At 50.3% G+C, this 21,677-nt stretch overlaps 1 protein-coding gene across 2 annotated transcripts in view; it reads right to left on the bottom strand.

Moving 5' to 3' along the window:
* The window catches only part of acox3 (acyl-CoA oxidase 3, pristanoyl), a 37,647-nt gene that overhangs the window by 1,768 nt on the left and 14,202 nt on the right, over positions 1 to 21,677 (bottom strand). For both annotated transcript variants that reach the window (XM_080494136.1, XM_080494135.1), the window contains exons 9-18: positions 18,713 to 18,809; positions 15,881 to 16,063; positions 14,955 to 15,077; positions 14,461 to 14,581; positions 13,621 to 13,743; positions 8,747 to 8,860; positions 1,903 to 2,018; positions 1,519 to 1,693; positions 1,342 to 1,409; positions 1,168 to 1,254 (exon numbers count right to left, since the gene is read on the bottom strand). In XM_080494136.1, the coding sequence (XP_080350262.1) occupies positions 1,168 to 1,254; positions 1,342 to 1,409; positions 1,519 to 1,693; positions 1,903 to 2,018; positions 8,747 to 8,860; positions 13,621 to 13,743; positions 14,461 to 14,581; positions 14,955 to 15,077; positions 15,881 to 16,063; positions 18,713 to 18,809 (1,207 nt within the window). The remainder of the gene's footprint in view (positions 1 to 1,167; positions 1,255 to 1,341; positions 1,410 to 1,518; positions 1,694 to 1,902; positions 2,019 to 8,746; positions 8,861 to 13,620; positions 13,744 to 14,460; positions 14,582 to 14,954; positions 15,078 to 15,880; positions 16,064 to 18,712; positions 18,810 to 21,677) is intronic.

Genomic DNA, 21,677 nt, shown 5'->3' with positions numbered 1-21,677 from the left:
TTCACTGTACTGTACTATACGTCACAATACTTCACTATACTGTACTATACATCACTGTGCTTCACTGTACTGTACTTCATTTTGCTAGACTTCACACTATACCCCACTACACTTCCTTATACTTCACTGTACTTCAATACATTTCTCAGCTGCTCAGAATGTTTGTTTAGGACATCAAGTCTGTTTATTATGTTCAATGAGAAGAGACCAGGTGACCTCACCTGGTGACCTCTCCAGGTGAGGTCACCAGGTGAGGTCTCCAGGTGAGGTCTCCAGGTGACCAGGTGAGGACACCAGGTGAACCAGTACTGGTGACCAGGTGAACAGGTAAAGACACCAGGTGAACCGGTACCGGTGACCAGGTGAGGACACCAGGTGAACCAGTACTGGTGACCAGGTGAACAGGTAAAGACACCAGGTGAACCAGTACCGGTGACCAGGTGAGGACACCAGGTGAACCAGTACTGGTGACCAGGTGAACAGGTAAAGACACCAGGTGAACCGGTACCGGTGACCAGGTGAGGACACCAGGTGAACCGGTACCGGTGACCAGGTGAGAACAACAGGTGAACCAGTACTGGTGACCAGGTGAACAGGTGAGGACACCAGGTGAACCAGTACTGGTGACCAGGTGAGAACACCAGGTGAACCAGTACTGGTGACCAGGTGAACAGGTGAGGACACCAGGTGAACCAGTACTGGTGACCAGGTGAACAGGTGAGGACACCAGGTGAACCAGTACTGGTGACCAGGTGAGGACACCAGGTGAACCAGTACTGGTGACCAGGTGAGAACACCAGGTGAACCAGTACTGGTGACCAGGTGAACAGGTGAGGACACCAGGTGAACCAGTACTGGTGACCAGGTGAGGACACCAGGTGAACCAGTACTGGTGACCAGGTGAGAACACCAGGTGAACCAGTACTGGTGACCAGGTGAACAGGTGAGGACACCAGGTGAACCAGTACTGGTGACCAGGTGAACAGGTGAGGACACCAGGTGAACCAGTACTGGTGACCAGGTGAGAACACCAGGTGAACCAGTACTGGTGACCAGGTGAACAGGTGAGGACACCAGGTGAACCAGTACTGGTGACCAGGTGAGAACACCAGGTGAACCAGTACTGGTGACCAGGTGAACAGGTGAGGACACCAGGTGAACCAGTACCTGTCCGTCAGCGCAGCCGATTGGTGAGTTGAGGATGAAATCAGTCGGAGCAAAAACATCCACCAGAGCGACGGCGTCATCTTTCAGCTGCAGGACACCAGACGAGACAGGAAGCAGGTCAGAGGTCAGAGGTCAGAGGTCAGACTGACTGGTTCATCCAGAGGAGACACTGACCTGAGAGCAGAGACTGAGGATGGAGGACTGGATCATCTCTGCAGCTTCACTTCGTGTCAGGTAACTTCCTGTTCAGGAGCACAGTGTGTCAGCCACTTCCTGTGTGTGTGTGTGTGTGTGTGTGTGTGTGTGTGTGTGTGTGTGTGTGTGTGTGTGTGTGTGTGTGTGTCCTCTCACCCTGGTAGAGTGTGGCCATGTGGCTGCTCAGACTCCACAGTCCGTACAGAGCGCACAGCCTGCGGAGCACCGGTCTGAGTCCCACTGGAGTGTCGGGGTCAGAGGTCAACTCATGAAACCTCTGCAGGCAGGTGTGTTCAATGTAGACGATGGACAGAGTCCTGCAGTAGTACACCTGGAGGTCACACACACACACACACACACACACACACACACACACACACACACACACACACACACACACACACACACACACACACACACACACACACACACACACACACACACACACACTGCTGCGGTCTGTCTGTTTTCTTGTCCGTCTGTTTGGTGTGTGTGTGTGTGTGTGTGTGTGTGTGTGTGTGTGTGTGTGTGTGTGTATACCTGGCTCTGGTTCTGGGCCTGGAACTCATCATTTCCTGCGTCTCTCTGCTGTTGAAGCTTCTTCTGACTCTCAACCAGCAGGAAACACACCAGCCACTGGTACGCTGCAACACACACTGACACACACACACACCTCAAGGTCACTGACACACAAATCAAGGTCACTGACACACCTCAAGGTCACTGACACACACCTCAAGGTCACTGACACACCTCAAGGTCACTGACACACACCTCAAGGTCACTGACACACACCTCAAGGTCACTGACACACACACCTCAAGGTCACTGACACACACACACACACACACACACACACACACACACACACACACACACACACACACACACACACACACACACACACACACACACACACACACACCTCAAGGTGACTGACACACACACCTCAAGGTGACTGACACACACACACACCTCAAGGTCACTGACACACCTCAAGGACAGACAGTGTGAGGTCATCCTGTGCTGTAATCGTCCCCTCCAGACTCACTGTTTACACTCCATGGACACGCCCCTGACTGTCCTTCCTTGTGGACTCCTCAGGCTGCTGTTGGTAACACCAGCACCCCCTACTGTCCTTTTCTGTCAACTACATCATCATCTGTGTCCTCCAAACCAAACCTTCTTCCTGTTGCCCCCTCACCCTCTAACAACCAAACCTTCTTCCTGCTGCCCCCTCACCCTCTAACAACCACCCTTCCTACTGCCCCCTCACCCTCTAACAACCAAACCCTTCCTGCTGCCCCCTCACCCTTTAACAACCAAACCTTCTTCCTGCTGCCCCCTCACCCTCTAACAACCAAACATTCTTCCTGCTGCCCCCTCACCCTCTAACAACCAAACCCTTCCTGTTGCCCCCTCACCCTCTAACAACCAAACCCTTCCTACTGCCCCCTCACCCTCTAATACCCTCTAACAACCAAACCTTCTTCCTGCTGCCCCCTCACCCTCTAACAACCAAACCTTCTTCCTGCTGCCCCCTCACCCTCTAACAACCAAACCCTTCCTGTTGCCCCCTCACCCTCTAACAACCAAACCCTTCCTACTGCCCCCTCACCCTCTAATACCCTCTAACAACCAAACCTTCTTCCTGCTGCCCCCCCTCACCCTCTAACAACCAAAGCCTTCCTGCTGCCCCCTCACCCTCTAACAACCAAACCCTTCCTGCTGCCCCCCTCACCCTCTAACAACCAAACCTTCTTCCTGCTGCCCCCTCACCCTCTAACAACCAAAGCCTTCCTGCTGCCCCCTCACCCTCTAACAACCAAACCTTCTTCCTGCTGCCCCCCCTCACCCTCTAACAACCAAAGCCTTCCTGCTGCCCCCTCACCCTCTAACAACCAAACCTTCTTCCTGCTGCCCCCTCACCCTCTAACACCCTCTAACAACCAAACCTTCTTCCTGCTGCCCCCTCACCCTCTAATACCCTCTAACAACCAAAGCCTTCCTGCTGCCCCCCCTCACCCTCTAACAACCAAACCCTTCCTGCTGCCCCCTCACCCTCTAACAACCAAAGCCTTCCTGCTGCCCCCTCACCCTCTAACAACCAAACCCTTCCTGCTGCCCCCCTCACCCTCTAACACCCTCTAACAACCAAACCCTTCCTGTGGAGACTGTGTCTGTCCCACCACCATTTTATCTAAGACCAGATGAATCCCACAGGAGAGCACTTAATCATAGGAATCTGATAAACATCTAAACTACCTCCAGAGGTAAACAAAATCCCACAACAATCAGAAGTGGACTGTTAAATATTCCTTCTCTATGGTCTAAATCTTTACTTGTAAGTGATCTGATAATAGATCCCTAATGTGATGTCTGTCCCCTCACTGAGACCTGGTTAAAAAGAGATGAATGTCTCAGCCTAAATGAAGCAACTCCCACCACTCATGTTAACCATCATGTCCCTGGAGGAACTGGACGAGGAGGAGGAGGAGCATCTATCTAGAACTCTAGTCTTCTTATTGATCCCAGAACTAAAACTAACCAGAACCCTTTGAAAGTCTCACTCTGAATCTAATGACTCTGACCAGAACACCCAGCAGAAGTCCTACTTGTCCTAGTGTCCCGTCCTCCTGGACCATACTCTGAATGTCTCTCTACTTTAGTCCTGAGCTCAGATAAAGTCCTTATAGTGGGAGACTTTAACATTCATGTTGACAATGAGCCTTAGCATAGCATTTAGCTCTTTACTGGACACAATGGGATTTTCACAGAAGATGAATGAACCCACTCATTATCTTAATCACACGCTTCATCTTGTCCTCACTTATGGTATTGATCCTGATCAGTTAATGGTTCTTCCCCACAGCCCTCTGTTGTCTCATCACTTCCTGATATCGTTTGAATTTACATTAACTGGCTTCATAGCCCCGGAAAATAAACTGGAATATAAGAGATCAGACAATGCTGGAGCCAAATTCGTGGAAGTACTCCCATCAATACTGACTTCAGTTCCATCTGTGGATCCAGCAGTAAACAGCTGTCACACCATTAGCATTAGCATTAGCCCTACTCAGGCTGACTTGGTTGTAGATGGAACAGCAGCCTTACTTCACTCCACACTTGATTCCATTGCTCCCTTGAAGATAAACACAACAACTCAGAGGAGGATAGTTCCATGGTATAATGGTCATGAGAACTTTAAAGAAATCCCCAGGAAAATTAGAGAAGAAATGGTACTGAACTCAGTTAGAAGTATTTCAAACAGCCTGGAGAGACAGTTTGTTAATCTATAAATAATCCCTTCACAAAACCTGAAATACCTCCTTTTCCTCCTTAATAGAAGAAAACCAGAACAATCCTAGATTTCTCTTCAGTACTATAGCCAGGCTGACAAAAAGTCACAGTTCTGTAGAACCTCATATCCCTTTAACTTTGAGCAGTAATGACTTAGTAAACTTCTTTAATGACAAAATTCTAACTATCAGGGATCAAATTAAAGACTCACTGCCCAGTGCAGTGGCGGATCGATCAACCACATCTTCAGACTAGTTAGTGGAGCCAGATTTCCAGTTATCCAGCTTCCACTCTATAGAGCTCCTTGAATTCTCCTCAATCGTGGCTTCATCTAAACCAACAACTTGCCTGCTAGATCCAATCCCCACTAAACTGTTCAAAGATATTTTCCCCCTGACTAGTACTTCCAACACTAGATCAGATCAACCTGATTAGTACATCAATACTAGATCAGATTAACAATCTTTAATGACAGGTTATGTACCACAAGCCTTTAAGGTTGCTCATGTTAAACCTCTTCTTAAAGAACCAACCTTGACCAGGTGTCTTAGCAAGTTACAGGCCAATATCCAACCTTCCTTTAGTTCTAAAATCCTACAGGAAGTAGTTTCAGTCACTGAGTATCGATATCCAACCTTCCTTTAGTTCTAAAATCCTAGAAAAAGTGATTCCAAGTCATTTATGTGACCATTTAATCCAAAATAACTTATTTGAGTCTTTCCAGTCGGTTTTAGATTCATCAGAGCTCAGAGACTCTCTGGTCTGGTGATGTTCGAGTTTGAACGAATCGTTCAAAACCCGTGAGTCACAATACTGAACAGTGACTCACGAATCATCAGGTTCATTAACTGATTCACTGAGTCAATCCTGCTGCAGCCGTCCAGCTGCAGAGAGGAAAACACAAATGTCTCTGTTGTGCTGCTGCTACTGCTAACTGCCACTGCTAACTGCCCCTTATAAATATATCACACTGCCCCCTTCAGTCCCCCTGAGGGAACAGCAGCCCTGCTGCTACTGCTAATAGCTGCTAAAGTCCGTTTGAAAGAAGACCGAGACCGCTGTTCTGAAGGGGACCAGATTCTGCTTGAAACATCCAGAACCGAGTTCGGAGTGCGTTCACATTTCCACAAACGAAACAGACTTTCCCAGAAAGTCCCTGAAGGGAACTCTGGTCCATCAAGCAGGGGAATGTGAACGAGCCCTAAAAGTAGAATGGAGGCAGAGCTTTGAGCTTTCAGGTTCCTCTGAGGTGGAACCACATCCCAGTTCCAGGTAGGGAGGCTGAAACAGTCTCTACTTAAGGTTCTACTCAAGACTTTTCTATTTACTGAAGCTACAGTGAGGACTGCTTCAAAACCAGGGTCTGAACCCCCCATCTATCTCTCTGTCAATCCTCTCCTTTCCTCTCCTCTATCCCCCATCTATCTCTCTGTCTATCCTATCCCTTCCTCTCCTCTATCCCCCATCTATCTCTCTGTCTATCCTATCCCTTCCTCTCCTCTATCCCCCATCTATCTCTCTGTCTATCCTATCCCTTCCTCTCCTCTATCCCCCATCTATCTCTCTGTCTATCCTATCCCTTCCTCTCCTCTATCCCCCATCTCTATCTCTGTCTATCCTATCCCTTCCTCTCCTCTATCCCCCATCTATCTCTCTGTCTATCCTATCCCTTCCTCTCCTCTATCCCCCATCTCTATCTCTGTCTATCCTATCCCTTCCTCTCCTCTATCCCCCATCTATCTCTCTGTCTATCCTATCCCTTCCTCTCCTCTATCCCCCATCTCTATCTCTGTCTATCCTATCCCTTCCTCTCCTCTATCCCCATCTCTTTCTCTGTCTATCCTATCCCTTCCTCTCCTCTATCCCCCATCTCTATCTCTGTCTATCCTATCCTTTCCTCTCCTCTATCCCCCATCTCTATCTCTGTCTATCCTATCATTTCCTCTCCTCTATCCCCTCAATCTATATCTCTGTCTATGCTATCCCTTCCTCTCCTCTATCCCCCATCTCTATCTCTGTCTATCCTATCCTTTCCTCTCCTCTATCCCCCATCTATATCTCTCTGTCTATCCTATCCCTTCCTCTCCTCTATCCCCCAATCTATCTGTCTATCTATCCTATCCTTTATCCCCCCCAATCTATCTCTCTGTCTATCCTATCCCTTCCTCTCCTCTATCCCTCATCTATCTCTCTGTCTATCATATCCCTTCCTCTCCTATATCCCTCATCTATCTCTCTGTCTATCCTATCCCTTCCTCTCCTCTATCCCTCTAATCTCTCTGTCAATCCTCTCCTTTCCTCTCCTCTATCCCCCATCTATCTCTCTGTCTATCCTATCATTTCCTCTCCTCTATCCCCCATCTATCTCTCTGTCTATCCTATCCCTTCCTCTCCTCTATCCCCATCTCGATCTCTGTCTATCCCTCCCTCCCTCTCCTCTATCCCCCATCTCTATCTCTGTCTATCCTATCATTTCCTCTCCTCTATCCCCCATCTATCTCTCTGTCTATCCTATCATTTCCTTTCCTCTATCCCCCATCTATCTCTCTGTCTATCCTATCCCTTCCTCTCCTCTATCCCCCATCTCGATCTCTGTCTATCCTATCCCTCCCTCTCCTCTATCCCCCATCTCTATCTCTGTCTATCCTATCCCTTCCTCTCCTCTATCCCCCATCTCTATCTATGTCTATCCTATCCCTTCCTCTCCTCTATCCCCATCTATCTCTCTGTCTATCCTATCCCTTCCTCTCCTCTATCCCCCATCTCTATCTCTGTCTATCCTATCCCTTCCTCTCCTTTATCCCCCATCTCTATCTCTGTCTATCCTATCCTTTCCTCTCCTCTATCCCCCATCTCTATCTCTGTCTATCCTATCCCTTCCTCTCCTCTATCCCCCATCTCTATCTCTGTCTATCCTATCCCTTCCTCTCCTCTATCCCCCATCGCTTTCTCTGTCTATCCTATCCCTTCCTCTCCTCTATCCCCCATCTCTATCTCTGTCTATCCTATCCCTTCCTCTCCTCTATCCCCCATCGCTTTCTCTGTCTATCCCCTCCCTTCCTCTCCTCTATCCCCCATCTCTATCTCTGTCTATCCTATCCTTTCCTCTCCTCTATCCCCCATCTATCTCTCTGTCCATCCTATCATTTCCTCTCCTCTATCCCCTCAATCTATATCTCTGTCTATGCTATCCCTTCCTCTCCTCTATCCCCCATCTCTATCTCTGTCTATCCTATCCTTTCCTCTCCTCTATCCCCCATCTATATCTCTCTGTCTATCCTATCCCTTCCTCTCCTCTATCCCCCAATCTATCTGTCTATCTATCCTATCCTTTATCCCCTCAATCTACCTCTCTGTCTATCCTATCCCTTCCTCTCCTCTATCCTCCAATCTATCTCTCTGTCTATCCTACCCTTTTCTCTCCTTTATCCCCCAATCTATCTCTATGTCTATCCTCTCCTTCCTCTCCTCTATCCCCCAATCTATCTCCCTGTCTATCCTATCCCTTCCTCTCCTCTATCCCCCATTTATCTCCCTGTCCCCAAATCTATTTCTGTCCATCCTATCCTTTCCTCTCCTCTATCCCCCAATCTATCTGTCTATCTATCCTATCCTTTATCCCCCCAATCTATCTCTATGTCTATCCTACCCCTTCCTCTCCTCTATCCCCCAATCCATCTCTGTCTATCCTATCCTTTCCTCTCCTCTATCCCCCCCCCCCCCCTCCACCTCTGACTCTGGGTTCTACAAAGGTTCTTCCTGTTAGAGGAGTTTTTCTTTCCACAGTCCAAATCAATCTGCTGCTCCTGTGGATTAGTTTTCTCTGTTAGAAGCTCCTAGAAATGACTGGGTTGTATCTGGTTACTTTATAAATAAAGTTGAATTGAATGAAACGTCCTGTGATCGGAGTAGCAGTGACCAGTTGACAGACACATCTGTCTGCAAATGTTCTGAATGATGGACTTCATTTCACTTTATGGGCAATTTTTAGATTTAATGTCTAAAAATGTGGTTGATGGAGTGAAGGAGTGGACGTCTTGTATGCTTAAGATCCTGTTTGATAACCAGCATGGTGGGCCAGTACCTGCTGCGTCCTGACACTCCTCCACGGTAGCAGCTGAGAATCTGCTCTGCAGGATGTCCTCCATCTGGTCCAGGAAGTCCACTGTGTGGAGCGGGGACTGGATCCGGGTTCCCTCTGCAGGCACAGGACAGGAAGTGAGCAGGGAGTGTGGGGGAAGCGAGCAGGAAGTGAACAAAAAGTTTGGAGGAAGCAAGCAGGAAGTGTGGAGGAAGCGAGCAGGAAGTGAACAAAAAGTGTGGAGGAAGCAAGCAGGAAGTGTGGAGGAAGCGAGCAGGAAGTGAACAAAAAGTGTGGAGGAAGCAAGCAGGAAGTGTGGAGGAAGCGAGCAGGAAGTGAACAAAAAGTGTGGAGGAAGCAAGCAGGAAGTGTGGAGGAAGCGAGCAGGAAGTGAACAAAAAGTGTGGAGGAAGCAAGCAGGAAGTGTGGAGTAAGCGAGCAGGAAGTGAACAAAAAGTGTGGAGGAAGCAAGCAGGAAGTGTGGAGGAAGTGAACAAAAAGTGTGGAGGAAGCAAGCAGGAAGTGTGGAGGGAGTGAGCAGGAAGTGAACAAGAAGTTTGGAGGAAGCAAGCAGGAAGTGTGGAGTAAGCGAGCAGGAAGTGTGGAGGAAGTGAACAAAAAGTGTGGAGGAAGCAAGCAGGAAGTAAACAGGAAGTGTGGAGGAAGCAAGCAGGAAGTGTGGAGTAAGCGAGCAGGAAGTGAACAAAAAGTGTGGAGGAAGCAAGCAGGTAGTGTGGAGGAAGTGAACAAAAAGTGTGGAGGAAGCAAGCAGGAAGTAAACAGGAAGTGTGGAGGGAGTGAGCAGGAAGTGAACAAGAAGTTTGGAGGGAGTGAGCGGTAAGTGTGGAGGGAGTGAGCAGGAAGTCAACAAGAAGTTTGGAGGAAGCAAGCAGGAAGTGAACAGGAAGTGTGGAGGAAGCAAGGAGGAAGTGTGGAGGACGTGAGCAAGAAGGAAGTGTGGAGGAAGCAAGCAGGAAGTGTGGAGGAAGCGAGCAGGAAGTAAATGGTAAGTGTGGAGGAAGCAAGGAGGAAGTGAACAAAAAGTGTGGAGGAAGCAAGCAGGAAGTGTGGAGGAAGCAAGCAGGAAGTAAACGGTAAGTGTGGAGGAAGCAAGGAAGTGAACAAGAAGTGTGGAGGGAGTGAGCAGTAAGTGTGGAGGGAGTGAGCAGGAAGTGTGGAGGGAGTGAGCAGGAAGTCAACAAGAAGTTTGGAGGAAGCAAGCAGGAAGTGAACAGGAAGTGTGGAGGAAGCAAGCAGGAAGTGTGGAGGACGTGAGCAGGAAGCAAGAAGGAAGTGTGGAGGAAGCAAGCAGGAAGTAAACAGTAAGTGTGGAGGGAGTGAGCAGTAAGTCAACAAGAAGTTTGGAGGAAGCAAGCAGGAAGTGTGGAGGAAGCGAGCAGGAATTGAACAGGAAGTGTGGAGGAAGCAAGCAGGAAGTGAACAAGATGTGTGGAGAAAGCAAGCAGGAATTGAACAGGAAGTGTGGAGGAAGCAAGCAGGAAGTGAACAAGATGTGTGGAGAAAGCAAGCAGGAATTGAACAGGAAGTGTGGAGGAAGCAAGGAGGAAGTGTGGGGGACGTGAGCAGGAAGTAAATGGGAAGTGTGGAGGAAGCAAGCAGGAAGTGAAAAAGAAGTGTGGAGAAAGAAAGGAGGAAGTGTGGAGGACATGAGCAGGAAGCAAGAAGGAAGTGTGGAGGAAGCGAGCAGGAAGTAAACAGTAAGTGTGGAGGGAGTGAGCAGCAAGTGAACAAGAAGTTTGGAGGAAGCAAGCAGGAAGTGTGGAGGAAGCGAGCAGGAAGTAACCAGTAAGTGTGGAGGGAGTGACCAGGAAGTGAACAAGAAGTTTGGAGGAAGCAAGCAGGAAGTGTGGAGGAAGCGAGCAGGAATTGAACAAGAAGTGTGGAGGAAGCGAGCAGGAATTGAACAGGAAGTGTGGAGGAAGCAAGCAGGAAGTGTGGAGGGAGTGAGCAGGAAGTGGGGAGGAAGTGTGGAGGAAGCAAGCAGGAATTGAACAAGAAGTGTGGAGGAAGCAAGCAGGAATTGAACAAGAAGTGTGGCGGAAGCAAGCAGGAAGTGTGGAGGGAGTGAGCAGGAAGTGAACAAAAAGTGTGGAGGAAGCAAGCAGGAAGTGTGGAGGAAGCGAGCAGGAAGTGAACAAAAAGTGTGGAGGAAGCAAGCAGGAAGTAAACAGTAAGTGTGGAGGGAGTGAGCAGGAAGTGAACAAGAAGTTTGGAGGAAGCAAGCAGGAAGTGTGGAGTAAGCGAGCAGGAAGTGTGGAGGAAGTGAACAAAAAGTGTGGAGGAAGCAAGCAGGAAGTGTGGAGGAAGTGAACAAAAAGTGTGGAGGAAGCAAGCAGGAAGTAAACAGGAAGTGTGGAGGGAGTGAGCAGGAAGTGAACAAGAAGTTTGGAGGGAGTGAGCAGTAAGTGTGGAGGGAGTGAGCAGGAAGTGAACAAGAAGTTTGGAGGAAGCAAGCAGGAAGTGTGGAGTAAGCGAGCAGGAAGTGAACAAAAAGTGTGGAGGAAGCAAGCAGGAAGTGTGGTAGAAGTGAACAAAAAGTGTGGAGGAAGCAAGCAGGAAGTAAACAGGAAGTGTGGAGGGAGTGAGCAGGAAGTGAACAAGAAGTTTGGAGGGAGTGAGCGGTAAGTGTGGAGGGAGTGAGCAGGAAGTCAACAAGAAGTTTGGAGGAAGCAAGCAGGAAGTGAACAGGAAGTGTGGAGGAAGCAAGGAGGAAGTGTGGAGGACGTGAGCAGGAAGCAAGAAGGAAGTGTGGAGGAAGCGAGCAGGAAGTAAACAGTAAGTGTGGAGGGAGTGAGCAGTAAGTCAACAAGAAGTTTGGAGGAAGCAAGGAGGAAGTGTGGAGGACCTGAGCAGGAAGCAAGAAGGAAGTGTGGAGGAAGCGAGCAGGAAGTAAACAGTAAGTGTGGAGGGAGTGAGCAGTAAGTCAACAAGAAGTTTGGAGGAAGCAAGGAGGAAGTGTGGAGGACGTGAGCAGGAAGCAAGAAGGAAGTGTGGAGGAAGCGAGCAGGAAGTAAACAGTAAGTGTGGAGGGAGTGAGCAGTAAGTCAACAAGAAGTTTGGAGGAAGCAAGCAGGAAGTGTGGAGGAAGCGAGCAGGAATTGAACAGGAAGTGTGGAGGAAGCAAGCAGGAAGTGAACAAGATGTGTGGAGAAAGCAAGCAGGAATTGAACAGGAAGTGTGGAGGAAGCAAGCAGGAAGTGAACAAGATGTGTGGAGAAAGCAAGCAGGAATTGAACAGGAAGTGTGGAGGAAGCAAGCAGGAATTGAACAGGAAGTGTGGAGGAAGCAAGGAGGAAGTGTGGGGGACGTGAGCAGGAAGTAAATGGGAAGTGTGGAGGACATGAGCAGGAAGCAAGAAGGAAGTGTGGAGGAAGCGAGCAGGAAGTAAACAGTAAGTGTGGAGGGAGTGAGCAGCAAGTGAACAAGAAGTTTGGAGGAAGCAAGCAGGAAGTGTGGAGGAAGCGAGCAGGAAGTAAACAGTAAGTGTGGAGGGAGTGACCAGGAAGTGAACAAGAAGTTTGGAGGAAGCAAGCAGGAAGTGTGGAGGAAGCGAGCAGGAATTGAACAAGAAGTGTGGAGGAAGCGAGCAGGAATTGAACAGGAAGTGTGGAGGAAGCAAGCAGGAAGTGTGGAGGGAGTGAGCAGGAAGTGGGGAGGAAGTGTGGAGGAAGCAAGCAGGAATTGAACAAGAAGTGTGGCGGAAGCAAGCAGGAAGTGTGGAGGGAGTGAGCAGGAAGTGAACAAAAAGTGTGGAGGAAGCAAGCAGGAAGTGTGGAGGAAGTGAACAAAAAGTGTGGAGGAAGCAAGCAGGAAGTAAACAGGAAGTGTGGAGGGAGTGAGCAGGAAGTCAACAAGAAGTTTGGAGGAAGCAAGCAGGAAGTGAACAGGAAGTGTGGAGGAAGCAAGGAGGAAGTGTGGAGGACGTGAGCAGGAAGCAAGAAGGAAGTGTGGAGGAAGCGAGCAGGAAGTAAACAGTAAGTGTGGAGGGAGTGAGCAGTAAGTGTGGAGGGAGTGAGCAGGAAGTCAACAAGAAGTTTGGAGGAAGCAAGCAGGAAGTGTGGAGGAAGCGAGCAGGAATTGAACAGGAAGTGTGGAGGAAGCAAGCAGGAATTGAACAGGAAGTGTGGAGGAAGCAAGGAGGAAGTGTGGGGGACATGAGCAGGAAGTAAATGGGAAGTGTGGAGGAAGCAAGCAGGAAGTGAACAAGAAGTGTGGAGAAAGCAAGGAGGAAGTGTGGAGGACATGAGCAGGAAGCAAGCAGGAAGTGTGGAGAAAGCGAGCAGGAAGTGAACAGCAAGTGTGGAGGGAGTGAGCAGCAAGTGAACAAGAAGTTTGGAGGAAGCAAGCAGGAAGTGTGGAGGAAGCGAGCAGGAAGTAAACAGTAAGTGTGGAGGGAGTGAGCAGGAAGTGAACAAGAAGTTTGGAGGAAGCAAGCAGGAAGTGTGGAGGAAGCGAGCAGGAATTGAACAAGAAGTGTGGAGGAAGCGAGCAGGAAGTGAACAAAAAGTGTGGAGGAAGCAAGCAGGAAGTGTGGAGGAAGCAAGCAGGAAGTGAACAGCAAGTGAGCAGGAAGTTTGGAGGAAGCAAGCAGGAAGTGTGGAGGAAGCGAGCAGGTAGTGAACAGGATGTGTGGAGGGAGTGAGCAGGAATTGAACAGGAAGTGCAGAGGAAGTGAGCAGGAAGTAAACACGAAGTGTAAAGGGCGTGAGCAAGAAGTGTGGAGGAAGCGAGCAGGAAGTGAACAGGAAGTGTGGAGGAAGCGAGCAGGAAGTGTGGTGGAAGTGAGCAGGAAGTGAACAGGAAGTGTGGCGGAAGTGAGCAGGGGATGAGCAGGAAGTGAGGCGGAAAGGACTGACTGTGGCGTTTGGCCTGCAGCCAGCTGAGCAGGTAGCTGCTGGTCTGCTGCAGCAACACATTGTTGTCGCCTTCGTAGGTGCAGTTTGGATCGTTGTCGTCACGCAGATCTCCCAATCGGTTCACTGAAACACACACACGTCACTGTGGAACATACATGGAGGCCTATGTAGTGTGTGTGTGTGTGTGTGTGTGTGTGTGTGTGTGTGTGTGTGTGTTACGACTGTGGTCGTATATGTGTGTGTGTGTTTTCTGTGTCCTGTGCCATTCTCCAGGTCAATCAAACATGTAAATAGGGCTGTGTCGTCCCGACGACCGGATTGGCCAAACTCAGGAAGTCCTCGGTTCAAAAGGAGGAAGGATGACGTCACAGGGGGGGCGGAGCTTGGATCAGAGGGGCGGAACCATCTTCATTCTGCCAAACAGCCAGAGTGCAGCCTGCAGAGTGTGTTAGTGGAGTGAGCTCATTTCTGGGTTAAATCGTTTTCTCTTGTTTCTGTTAGAAAGGAAGGAAAGACTTTGTTTGTTGTTAGGAAAGTTTAACCCCTGACAGCATCGGGTGGTTGTTAGTTTGTTTTGATCGTAGAGCTCACTCTTAGATTAATTAGTTAAGAACTAGTTAAGAACTCATCATTTGCTTGTTGTACACTAGAGCACATTGTAAATAAACACTATTGCACTGAGAAGTAGTTTGTGGCTGTTTGGACCAATGGAGTGGTGGCATTTTATGTTGCGCTCCAGCAGCTCCTAGGCTGGGGCGGAACAGTGTGTGTGTGTGTGTGTGCGTGTGTGTGTGTGTGCGTGCGTGCGTGCGAGCGTGTGTGTGCGTGCGTGCGACTGACTGGCCAGGTATCCGTGCCCCCCACAGGCCTCTCGACACTCCTGGATTCCCCGTTGAGCCATCCAGGAGCCCAGAGGTTTACCGGAGCAGCTGATGGCATGAATCTCTCTGCCCAGCTCCGCCTGTCAGAAGAAACAACTCACGTTCTGATTGACTATTTCATACTATCATCTGATGATCGACCATCTGTGATCCGATCATTATGATTGATCATCTGATGATCGACCATCTGTGATCCGATCATTATGATTGATCATCTGATGATCGACCATCTGTGATCCGATCATTATGATTGATCATCTCAGGATGAAGGAACAAGCTCATCATGGTACAAAGTCACAAGCAGAGACAGAAGATATCATATATAATGTGATCTAATGAAGTGGGAGGTTCCAGGTGAGGAATGTTACTGTCGCCTCTGCCAGCAAATATAAATAATATATAATGTTTCTCACATTCAACTGACAATAAAAGAAAGAATAACCAGAGACTGGCCTGTCTCTTATTGTCGCCGTTCATCATCTGCCCGATCCGGAACTCCACAAAGTTCATGAAGGTGCTTTTGGAGAAGCTCTCCAGAGCGTAGGCTGCAGCCAGGTATGGGATCAGACGCCATTGCTGAGGATCCAGAAAGGAAGTCAGAGTGTGTGAGGCTCCAGACAGGAAGTCAGAGTGTGTGAGGCTCCAGACAGGAAGTCAGAGTGTGTGAGGCTCCAGAAAGGAAGTCAGAGTGTGTGAGGCTCCAGACAGGAAGTCAGAGTGTGTGAGGCTCCAGACAGGAAGTCAGAGTGTGTGAGGCTCCAGACAGGAAGTCAGAGTGTGTGAGGCTCCAGACAGGAAGTCAGAGTGTGTGAGGATCCAGACAGGAAGTCAGAGTGTGTGAGGCTCCAGACAGGAAGTCAGAGTGTGTGAGGCTCCAGACAGGAAGTCAGAGTGTGTGAGGCTCCAGACAGGAAGTCAGAGTGTGTGAGGCTCCAGACAGGAAGTCAGAGTGTGTGAGGCTCCAGAAAAGAAGTCAGAGTGTGTGAGGCTCCAGACAGGAAGTCAGAGTGTGTGAGGCTCCAGACAGGAAGTCAGAGTGTGTGAGGATCCAGACAGGAAGTCAGAGTGTTTGAGAAGTCACACTGTGACGCTGTTTCCTTTCATTCGGGACAAAACACGACATGAACCCACAGCTCCATCTATTTCACTGAACTAACATTAAAATCCTTCACACTAAAGGTTCTGTCAGGTTCCTCAGAGGCTGAGGATGGAGGACTGGATCATCTCTGCAGCTTCACTTCCTGTCAGGTACCTTCCTGTTCAGGAGCACAGTGTGTGTGTGTGTGTGTGTGTGTGTGTGTGTGTGTGTGTGTGTGTGTGTGTGTGTGTGTGTGTGTGTGTGTGTGTGTGTGTGTGTGTGTGTGTGTGTGTGTGCTGACCTGGAGCTGGTACTCCAGAACCGGGACCTCCTCTGAGTCTTTGGGTCCAAACTGCCTCCTGGTGGCAGAGAAGCGAACAGCCACTGTCAGAGCCAGCTTCAGGTTAACCAGGCCCATCCTGGCGATGTAGATCCGCCCCCCGGACAGCGCCCCCAGAGACGCCCCGAAGCGCTTGTTAGGATCCTGCACAAACAGACCACAGGTCATCCTGCCAGGAGACTGCAGGAGCAGACACGCTTAGAGGAAACAGGTCATCAGATGAAACAGGTCATCAGAGGAAACAGGCTCCGAGGAAACATGCTCAGAGGAAACAGGCTCAGAGGAAACAGGCTCAGAGGAAACAGGCTCAGAGGAAACAGGTCATCAGAGGAAACAGGCTCCGAGGAAGCAGGCTCAGAGGAAACAGGTCATCAGAGGAAACAGGTCATCAGAGGAAACAGGCTCCGAGGAAGCAGGCTCAGAGGAAACATGCTCAGAGGAAACAGGCTCCGAGGAAACAGGCTCAGAGGAAACAGGCTCCGAGGAAACAGGTCACCTTTCTTCATGTCAGTTTAGAATAATTTTTTACTGTTAGTACCGGGACAGGAGGGTTTTCATGTGGCCCCACTTCCTCCTCTCAGTAACAGGAGGCGGAGCTTCAGCAGGAGCTCCTCCTCTCAGTAACAGGAGGCGGAGCTTCAGCAGGAGCTGGACGCTGCTGTTCACAATGAGAAAGTTTAACCTGTTTCACAGACTCACATCTACGGCCCAAATGTTGATGACGCTCCTTCTATCACAACTTCTTCACCACCCTCTGACCAAACACTGATAGTGGGAGGAGTCCTCAACCAGGTCCTCAATCCACAAGTACACAGAGGTAGTAAAGCAGCAAACACCGACACTGGGAATCCACAGACATAGTCCAGCAGTACATGAGTGACTATGGTCACTAATATATAGATCTAGTCCAGCGGTACATGAGTGACTATGGTCACTAATCAATAGATCTAGTCCAGCGGTACATGAGTGACTATGGTCACTAATCAATAGATCTAGTCCAGCAGTACATGAGTGACTATGGTCACTAATCAATAGATCTAGTCCAGCGGTACATGAGTGACTATGGTCACTAACATATAGATCTAGTCCAGCGGTACATGAGTGACTATGGTCACTAATCAATAGATCTAGTCCAGCGGTACATGAGTGACTATGGTCACTAACATATAGATCTAGTCCAGCGGTACATGAGTGACTATGGTCACTAATCAATAGATCTAGTCCAGCGGTACATGAGTGACTATGGTCACTAACATATAGATCTAGTCCAGCGGTACATGAGTGACTATGGTCACTAATCAATAGATCTAGTCCAGCGGTACATGAGTGACTATGGTCACTAATATATAGATCTAGTCCAGCGGTACATGAGTGACTATGGTCACTAATCAATAGATCTAGTCCAGCGGTACATGAGTGACTATGGTCACTAATCAATAGATCTAGTCCAGCGGTACATGAGTGACTATGGTCACTAATCAATAGATCTAGTCCAGCGGTACATGAGTGACTATGGTCACTAATCAATAGATCTAGTCCAGCGGTACATGAGTGACTATGCTCTGGGCCGGGGGTGGTACCGCTGGGGTGGGGTGGGGGCGCTGGGCATCGGGCCCTGGCTGGGCTGTCTGGCCGGGGTGGGCGGGTATGGGGCTCCCTTGGGCCCACTGGGCTATCACTGATAGAATTAATAAGACTGTCAATGCTGGAGATCAGCGGTTTCTTTTCAGGGTCTGGTGCAGGGGTGTCCAGCTCGGGTCCTGGAGGACCGCTGTCCTGGAGGACCGCTGTCCTGGAGGACCGCTGTCCTGGAGGACCGCTGTCCTGCAGGTTTTAGCTCCTCCCTGCTTCAGCTTACCTGAATCTAATGACCATGTCATCACCAAGGTTGTGAAAAAGCCCAATAAGGAGCCCTTCATCGCGATCAGGTGTGTTGCAACTGGGAGGAGCTAAACCCTGCAGGACGCCGGACCACCAGGACCCAGTTTGGACCCCCCTGGTCTAGAGCCAGTAATGAGTGGACCACCGCTTTAGGGGGGCGACTGGGGAATTTTAGGTTCATATCTTCAGGAAGACACTGAAACTCTGCGGGAAATTAACATTAAGTACACTAGTGTTTACTGGTGTCTTTATTCTACATCAGTGAGCGTGACCTCAGTGAGCGTGACCTCAGTGAGCTTGACCTCAGTGAGTGTGACCTCAGTGAGTGTGACCTCAGTGAGCGTGACCTCAGTGAGCGTGACCTCAGTGAGCGTGACCTCAGTGAGTGTGACCTCAGTGAGTGTGACCTCAGTGAGTGTGACCTCAGTGAGCGTGACCTCAGTGAGTGTGACCTCAGTGAGTGTGACATCAGTGAGCGCGACCTCAGTGAGTGTGACCTCAGTGAGTGTGACATCAGTGAGCGCGACCTCAGTGAGTGTGACCTCAGTGTGACCTCAGTGAGCTGGACCTCAGTGAGTGTGACCTCAGTGTGACCTCAGTGAGCTTGACATCAGTGAGCTTGACATCAGTGAGCGCGACCTCAGTGAGTGTGACCTTAGTGAGTGCGACCTCAGTGTGACCTCAGTGAGCTTGACATCAGTGAGCGCGACCTCAGTGAGTGTGACCTTAGTGAGTGCGACCTCAGTGTGACCTCAGTGAGCTTGACATCAGTGAGCGCGACCTCAGTGAGTGTGACCTTAGTGAGTGCGACCTCAGTGTGACCTCAGTGAGCTTGACATCAGTGAGCGCGACCTCAGTGAGTGTGACCTTAGTGAGTGCGACCTCAGTGTGACCTTGCTCTTTGGCTCTGACCTTGAACGGCGTCACATAGCGACCTTCAGGAGTGACGTCTCCGGTCTTATTCAGCAGGTTCTGGCGGGGAATCCTCACGTTGTGGAACATGACGAACCTGCAACATAAACGAGAGCTTATGATTAACTAAACTCCTGTTCCACCAGCTGGTCAGAGGTTACCATTAACTAAACTCCTGTTCCACCCATATACTCCACCCGCTCCACCCGCTTGCTGTTGATGCATTTGGAACCGGAGCGTTGGGTTTTTTCCTCTGGACTCGCAGCTGAACTCCTCTTCTTTGAGATATGAAGCTCTAATGAGCTCTCAGCAGAGCTTTGGACCTGGACCTGGACCGGGACCTGGACCTGGACTTGCTCTGGTAGAGGTGCTGGAACTGGGAGTTAGCCAGACGGGCTACCAAGACCTCGTCCTCCACATATTTTAAAAAGTCCTTCCATCCTGCTGTTGATAGGCAGAGAAGACGATGGGGACATGACTCCACCCCGGGCAGTGCTGAAAACCACGGAACTGGATTTATAACCAAGGAACTGGATTTATAACCAAGGAACTGGATTTATAACCAAGGAACTGGATTTATGACCACGGAACTGGATTTATAACCAAGGAACTGGATTTATGACCACGGAACTGGATTTATAACCAAGGAACTGGATTTATGACCACGGAACTGGATTTATAACCAAAGAACTGGATTTATAACCAAGGAACTGGATTTATAACCAAGGAACTGGATTTATGACCAAAGAACTGGATTTATGACCAAAGAACTGGATTTATGACCACGGAACTGGAGTTCAATCTAACTGGAGTGGATCCAGTTTGTCTGGCAGTCCAACCGTAATGTTCACACTGGGCGTTCTAGACACTGGAACAGGAAGGATGTCGGCGCCACCGGTCTGGACTTCTCCTGGTCTTCTCTGGAAAAGGAGTCATGGTGAACAGCCTGGAGCTGGAACAACCTTGGTGAAAAGGCTGGTGAACCTCCGCGTGAACAGTCTGGTGATCCAGCAGGTGAACAGTCTGGTGAACCGTCTGGTGAACCGCCGGGTGAACCACCAGGTGAACAGTCTGGTGATCCAGCAGGTGAACAGTCTGGTGAACCACCAGGTGAACAGTCTGGTGATCCAGCAGGTGAACAGTCTGGTGATCCAGCAGGTGAACAGTCTGGTGAACCACCAGGTGAACAGTCTGGTGATCCAGCAGGTGAACAGTCTGGTGATCCAGCAGGTGAACAGCCTGGTGATCCAGCAGATGAACAGCCTGGTGAAAAGCCTGGTGAACCGTCTGATGAACAGCCTGGTGAACAGTCTAGTGAACCGCTGGGTGAACAGCCTGGTGAACCGCCTGGTGAACCGTCTGGTGAACCGTCTGGTGAACCGTCTGGTGAACCGTCTGGTGAACCGTCGGGTGAACCGCTGGGTGAACAGCCTGGTGAACAGCCTGGTGAACCGCCTGGTGAACCGCCTGGTGAACCGTCTGGTGATTGGTCTAGTGAACTGCTGGGTGAACAGCCTGGTGAACCGCTGGGTGAACAGCCTGGTGAACCGCCTGGTGAACCGTCTGGTGATTGGTCTAGTGAACTGCTGGGTGAACAGCCTGGTGAACAGCCTGGTGAACCGCCTGGTGAACCGTCTGGTGATTGGTCTAGTGAACCGCTGGGTGAACAGCCTGGTGAATCGTCGGGTGAACCGCCGGGTGAACCGCTGGGTGAACAGCCTGGTGAACCGCCTGGTGAACCGCCTGGTGATTGGTCTAGTGAACCGCTGGGTGAACAGCCTGGTGAACCGCCTGGTGAACCGTCTGGTGATTGGTCTAGTGAACCGCTGGGTGAACAGCCTGGTGAACCGTCTGGTGAACCGCCGGGTGAACAGTCTAGTGAACCGCCGGGTGAACAGTCTAGTGAACCGCTGGGTGAACCGCCTGGTGAACCGTCTGGTGAACCATCTGGTGAACGGTCTAGTGAACCGCTGGGTGAACAGCCTGGTGAACCGCCTGGTGATTGGTCTAGTGAACCGCCTGGTGAACCGTCTGGTGAACAGTCTAGTGAACCGCTGGGTGAACAGCCTGGTGAACCGTCTGGTGAACCGCCGGGTGAACAGTCTAGTGAACCGCTGGGTGAACCGCCTGGTGAACCGTCTGGTGAACCGTCTGGTGAACCGCCTGGTGAACCGTCTGGTGATTGGTCTAGTGAACCGCTGGGTGAACAGCCTGGTGAACCGCCGGGTGAACAGTCTAGTGAACCGCTGGGTGAACAGCCTGGTGAACCGCCTGGTGAACCGTCTGGTGAACCGTCTGGTGAACGGTCTAGTGAACCGCTGGGTGAACAGCCTGGTGAATCGCATGGTGAACCGTCTGGTGATTGGTCTAGTGAACCGCTGGGTGAACAGTCTGGTGAACCCTCTGGTTAACCGCCGGGTGAACAGTCTAGTGAACCGCTGGGTGAACCGCCTGGTGAACCGTCTGGTGAACGGTCTAGTGAACCGCTGGGTGAACAGCCTGGTGAAGAACCTGGTGAACAGTCTAGTGAACTGCTGGGTGAACAGCCTGGTGAACCGTCTGGTGAACAGCCTGGTGAACAGTCTAGTGAACCGCTGGGTGAACAGCCTGGCGAACCGCCTGGTGAACCGTCTGGTGATTGGTCTAGTGAACCGCTGGGTGAACAGCCTGGTGAACCGACCGGGTGAACAGTCTAGTGAACCGCTGGGTGAACCGCCTGGTGAACCGTCTGGTGAACCGTCTGGTGAACGGTCTAGTGAACCTCTGGGTGAACAGCCTGGTGAACCGCCTGGTGAACCGTCTGGTGATTGGTCTAGTGAACCGCTGGGTGAACAGCCTGGTGAACCGCCGGGTGAACCGCCTGGTGAACCGTCTGGTGAACCATCCGGTGAACAGTCTAGTGAACCGCTGAACAGCCACCTGGCTGAGTGGAGCGTTCCCTGAGCAGCCTGCCTCTGGTGGTGCA

This window comes from Lipophrys pholis (genome assembly GCF_963383615.2).
Source record: "Lipophrys pholis genome assembly, contig: SCAFFOLD_41, whole genome shotgun sequence".
In the NCBI taxonomy this organism is placed as follows: domain Eukaryota; kingdom Metazoa; phylum Chordata; class Actinopteri; order Blenniiformes; family Blenniidae; genus Lipophrys; species Lipophrys pholis.
The sequence above is the reverse complement of the archived record's forward strand: the minus strand, read 5'-3'. Positions and strand labels throughout refer to the sequence as shown.